The sequence below is a fragment of the Myodes glareolus genome, chromosome 22, assembly GCF_982192425.1.
Source record: "Myodes glareolus chromosome 22, mMyoGla1.1, whole genome shotgun sequence".
Lineage (NCBI taxonomy): Eukaryota > Metazoa > Chordata > Mammalia > Rodentia > Cricetidae > Myodes > Myodes glareolus.
Window position 1 is genome coordinate 58,960,058 of NC_142047.1, and position 6,000 is coordinate 58,966,057.

General features: G+C 42.5%; 1 protein-coding gene across 1 annotated transcript in view; it reads left to right on the top strand.

Moving 5' to 3' along the window:
* The window catches only part of Ccny (cyclin Y), a 104,778-nt gene extending 100,679 nt beyond the window's left edge, over positions 1 to 4,099 (top strand). The window contains exon 10 of the mRNA XM_048450129.3: positions 1,815 to 4,099. Coding sequence (XP_048306086.1) covers positions 1,815 to 1,931 — 117 coding nt within the window. The 3' untranslated portion in view covers positions 1,932 to 4,099. The remainder of the gene's footprint in view (positions 1 to 1,814) is intronic.
* The last annotated feature ends 1,901 nt before the right edge of the window (positions 4,100 to 6,000 follow it).

Below are 6,000 nucleotides of genomic sequence, written 5' to 3' on the forward strand. Positions count from 1 at the left end.
GCCACATAATGGTTTGCTCTCGTGGTTTGCTCAGCATGCTTTATTTGTAACTCAAGGCCACCTGCCCAGGAGTGGCACTGGCTGGCCATAAGCCAGTCTGGTGGAGGCATTTTCTAAGTTAAGGTTTTGTCTTCCCTAATGACTCTAGCTTACGTTAAGTTGACAAAAAAAAAAAAATAACCAGCACAAAGCCTTAAACCACAGGGGAAGATGGGAGAGCCCTTTTCAGACTCACTAAGGTGTTTCAGACAGCCTGTGGTGTTTATCTACTGCTTGTCCCCCCCTTTAGGGTGTCACTCTGACAGGGCCAGTAGTTGGATACAATCAAGCCAGAGATGGAAAGTGATTTGTTATTGTTGTTTGGTTTTGGTTTCTGCAGAAGTTTTATTTAGTGTGAATTTCCTCCACATTCCTTCTGTTGAACACTATTCTTCTAGTTTCCTTGCTGTGGCTGTAAAATGTCCTGACAGCAGCATGGGAAAGAAAGGATTTAGGCTCAAAATTACCATCTTATAGTCCATTTTTTCAAAGAAAGTGAAAGCAGCTAGTAAAGCAAGGGAAGAAGCTGGGTGCCTAGCACTGGACTAAAACAGAGCTGCAAGTGCGGATCTCTGTGAGTTCGAGGCCAGCCTGGTGTACAGAGCAAGTTCCAGGGCAGGGACCAAATCTACACAGAGAAACCCTGTCTCAAAAAAACAAACAAACAAAAAACCAACAGAACTGCAGGGAGATACTGATATCATCTCACCTGTTAAGATTTGCACTGCGTGGCTCTTGGCCATGCTGGTTGTGCAGTGAAGGACAAGAGCAGAGCACTTTTACAGGCTAAGTATTTGTCTTTTAAAAAATTATTCTTGCTGGGCGGTAGTGGTGCACGCCTTCAATTCCACCACTCAGGGAGACAGAGGCAGGTGGGTCTCTGAGTTCAAGGCCAGCCTGGCCTACAGATCTAGTTCTAGTTCTAGGGCTGTTACACAGAGAAGTCCTGTCTCAAAAAAAAAAAAATTACTCTCAGATGAGCTCAGAGTGTTTTTTTCTCTGTCTACATGTCAGAGAAAGCTGTATTACTATATACAGAGAGGTTAAGAGGAAATATTGCTATCTGTTGCTATTATGAATTCAGACATACTTGCTAATCTTAGGAAGTTTACATAAAAGAACTTGATCCAAGAATTGATGCCCCTGAATAATCAGACTTGTGTTTTTATTATGCTCACCCGAATTGTGTGCACCATGTGAGGGGTAAGGCCTCTCAGCCTGGTAGTCTTCTGCTCTCCACTTGACCATGACTTGCACATGGACGCCTGTCTCTTTTCTCTCCTCCAGCCCTTCTTCTCTGCTGTTGCTGCTGAAGTTATTTTTCTAAAATGCTATTTTGAATTTTAACATATTCTCTCAAAAAGTACTGGCAGATTTATGCTGGCTGCAGACTACAAAGTCTTTCCATCCTGGCCCTGTGTGACCCCTCCATCCATGAGTCTGGCTCACCAACACCCACCATATCAGTTGGCTCCTACGAAAACCCCTGGACCCTGGGTTTTTCTGCTACTGCCGTTCTTATGGTTGTCTCTCACTAATGCATCTTCATTGTAGTTGTCCCTCGCAGTAGAATTGGGCATTCCCTCCCTTCTGCTTCCAAGATCATGAGGACACACACACCACCACCACCCAGTTTTCAAACATTTGGTGTTGTGCCGGGCAGCAAGGCCTATTGAGCCAGCAAAGGAGGCAGGCAGCCTTTCAGAGCCCCTGACTAAAGGGTTCCCTTGGGTGCTGGTGTATGCCCTGACTTGCACTGTCTTTCTTTCTCTCAGGCCATCTCTCGTCTCTGTGAGGACAAGTACAAGGACCTGAGAAAACCCACAAGGAAGCGGTCAGCAAGTGCTGACAACCTGATTCTGCCACGGTGGTCCCCCGCCATCATCTCCTAACTGGGCACCCTTCTGAGGTCATGCCATCCCTTGGTTTCTCCTCTTGTTTGAGAAAAGATGAACTTGGGGTGGTTTGTCCCCCCTCCCTTCTGTTTGAACACAGCCCCGTCAAGGCTGCCTTCACGCTTGCCTCCACACTGTGTTCTGCACACTAAGAGGCTTTAAGGGACGTGAAATCAGTGTTCTGGCACCCAGTATCAAGCTTTCCCAGCCGTCATGAACAGCACTTCTTTCATGGAGGAAAAAGACTCTAATCCTGGAGAGGAAATGAAGGAAAGGGAAGTTGTATTGAGGCGGAGAGTACTTGGTAGCTTGACTGTTTCTGGGTCCCTGTCTGGTCATAAATACCAGATGGAGCCAGAGGTAGGTAGCAGAGTTGAATGCACACCCGAGTCAGGAGTGCCATACTGTGCCCTTGGAATCGGTATACTCTGTAGAACTTCCTGCATTCCTTCTTGCTGCTTTCTTGGGATTGGGGTGGGGGGTTGTTTGTTCATTTTTATTCTGGTTTGGTTTTGATCCCACAGAGCAGAGAATATAGTTTGTACCCATCATGGCACAGACATCCAAATAAATAGTACTGATTTGTTTATCTCTGTACCATCTTCTCGAGCTGTCTTCCTCACAAGTGAGATGTGCTTATTGTGTTTCTACACACTTGTTTATATGATTCCCCTCCAACAATAGCAGGATTAACTTAACTGTAGTGCTGAACCAAAAGTCTCCCTCTCCTGCCTCATTCCAAGAACGTTCTATCTAGATTACATGGGTGCTTGTGCCTTCCAGTTTTCTTGCAATTGGTTGTTCTTGGTTTTGTTTTTGTCACCCCTCTCCTTCCCCGATTCTCTTTTTCTGCTAACATGAAGGTGTAATTACAGAACTCAGTCAGACTTTGTGGCTGAAGGCAATGGTCCTCAGCATAGGCGTCCTGGAGAGAGAAGCATCCAGGGAGCCAGGTTTGCCTGACCTCATTGTGAGGAGCCATGTCCATGTGCTCCCTGCCTGATCATTCTTCTACTTCCACGTCCATTGTTGCAAGCAATATTCTTCTTGACTTTTATATGTTTACTTTAAATCAAATTTAGTCTATTTGTATACAATTTTTTTAAAAATCTAAAATTAAAAAAAAGGGGGGGAGTGGGTGGGTGGGTATTCCAGCGGGAAGATCACTAAAGGGAAAAATGTTACTATTTCCTGAGGTATTTTTCACAGAATGGTTGAATGAAAAAACTCGCATTTTCATTGTGGGTGCTTGGAGAAGCTACACAAACTGTGAAGGCTCACGCTTCCTTAATTATAACCAATGTTTGTGTTTTCTGACTGTTTCTGATCTGCTTTGGGGCTAGATCAGACTCTTCTGTTGAGTAAAATAAAAGGGTTAAAGGTTCCGTCAATGAGAAAATCTGACCCGAAGTTCAAGAATCCAAGTCACTCACACGCAAGTGCTTTGCTTCTGCTCATCGTAGGTTGTACTGACCAAGGTTTGTGAGTTTTTCATTGTTTGAGACACTTGAGATAAATGCTAGCATTCGGTTTGTTACATCCGCCTCTGTGTGAGCTGGGAAAAGTTTAGAATTGTCTGTTAATTAGTGTTGAATACTCTGAAATCATATGCCTGACCCCAATAGGTCCCTCTCCATGGAACACACTTTGGAAATGAAAAGAACAAAATGTCAGAATCCCAAGCGCATGGAGCCAGAAATGTTACAGTCAGGATTCAGTGGAGTGTGTTTTGCAGTCATGTTTCCAGTCAGAAGTGTGAGCAGTTCTGGCCTACGCGTCCAAAACAGGAAGTGAAAAATTAACTACCCTTCTATTACACCTTTGATGATTTGTTCTGAGTGGGAAACAAAATCAGCTTCTCTCTTCAAGAACCTTAAACAGAGGCTGAAAGTGTAGGAAAGTGTCATTTTGTATCCTCTCATCTCTAGAACTTTAAAAGGACCTATTTTTCTTAGCCAAATATGAATACCTCTTAGATGAGTTCCTTCCTCTCGTGTAAAATACCTTATTTTACCAGCCCGTTTCAGAAAAGAACTGCTGACTTGATTGCAGAAATCTTATTTTTATTCCTTTTATTTGAATGGGAGATTTGGAAATTGACTTATGTAAATATTTCAATGCACCTGATACTATTTTGTGGAGTTTATTAAACTACTTTAAAAGATTGTACAGTCTATTTATTGTATGTGTGTACACACAGTCTGATATCTGACATCAACAGTGACTCCTTAAAGCCTGGCTCAGTTTTATTCAGACTGATGGCTATTGTGTTTAAGCCTTGTGCACTGGACTCTACCTCTGAATAGGAAATTTCCCTACACATCAGTGAGTGTTAATTTGTATTAATTGATTGTGTTTCTTGCACTAAGGATTTCAGTTGTACCTTTTAGTCTGAATCACTAGGCATGTAGGTAGAGACCCATTTCATTTTCCTATACAATGTTGAAGACTTTTTTCTGTTCTCTGGATTGTTCTAAGCTTGCCAAAAGAAAAAGGAGAAAAAAAACAAACAAATGTAATAGTATATGTTAATAAATCATAGTGGCTGTAACTTGTTTGCAAAGTAGTTTGGTATCCAGCAGGTAACACTGGATGCTGTTCAGGAGTGCTCTCAATGCAGCCTTTAGTGGAGAGCTCGTTATCACTGAAGGATGAAGAAGGCCACACAGTTTGTTGACTTTTAAACTTGATCTAAACAGCAAATATAATTTGTTGGAGAATAAACAACACATCTTGGTAAATCATGTTTTACACTTTTAACTGGGAGAGGAAAGTAGTTGAGTTTAAATGAAGTTAAAAAGTACTGAGATCTTGAAGGCCCTAGAGGTGCTCTTATGCCTTAATGCTCAGGTGAGACCAGCTAAGGCCTCACACCTCCAGCTGTTGGGGCTAGCTCTTCTGTGTTCTTCTCCATGGTCTCTGCCTGGGACATCTCTATCTTGGGGTTTCCTTTGGTTCAGGGGATTTTTGCTGCTTAGCTGAGCTTCAAGGCGAAATTTAGTGAGTCATGATTTTGCATATTCCTGATACTTTAGGGACTGCAACCTGGGGCCATATTTTAAGTTTTGAGTATATATATTTGAGTCTATATATATATATATATATATATATATTCCTAGTTTATTATAAGTATTTAATAAATATATATGTACATAGAACAAATAGTGTCTGCCTTCCTGCTGTATTTTTTTTAAGTTATGTTGAGATAAAATTGGGCAGGTTTTCCAGGGTGGTAGCACTGGCCTGTAAACCCAGTGGACATGGCTGAGACAGGAACATAATTTTGAGTCTGGCCCAGGCTATCTAGTAAGGTTTTATGGGTGGTGAGTAAACTAGTTCTAAGAGCAGTGGTGATTGAAAGACTATGCGACCAGACCCACTTGGGACTTCAAGCTGGTAGGACCAAGGTAGGACACATACTGTCATTAAATACTGTCTCAGCACTGAGGCTGGGTAGTTCTTAAAAATATGGCTGATCTTCTGAAAAGCCAGTCACAGACAGTGCCTATACTTGTTAACAGAAGAACCAGGAAACAAAGCCTTCAGCAGTGTTGGGGGAAAGTGCTTAGCTTAGGTCTTGAACCCTCAGTTTCATAAACAAAGAAAACTTCAGGCCCCCATGGAAATAACTCACGCTTACTGAATGCAGAGCACAGAGCCGCACCTGAATAGCCTTCCCAGGAGCAAGCTGCATTAGAGATGAGGTTGTCAGTAGAGCGTGTGCTCAGTGCTGGTGCCTTGGCCAAGCCATACTCCTATGCTACTTGTTAGAGCTTCTTACTGAGTATGTACATGGTAAGGCCACCAGTCTTCTGGTGCCACTTTTACTAGAAACTTCTTCAGAAAGCATACAAAGTGATTACTTTTATTGACTGCATAAGAGTCCCTGGAAGCCGCTTTGTGTGTGCACTGCTGCAGGGTGAGCTATGCCCAAGCCAAAATTTGTTACAAAACTGCAAAGAGAGTTCTATAAGAATCTATAGAAGAAATATCCTCCAGTATGTCTGACTGAATGACATTTGGGTTTTACAGATCCCAGTAAACGATCTTGTATCCTTTTGTGCTT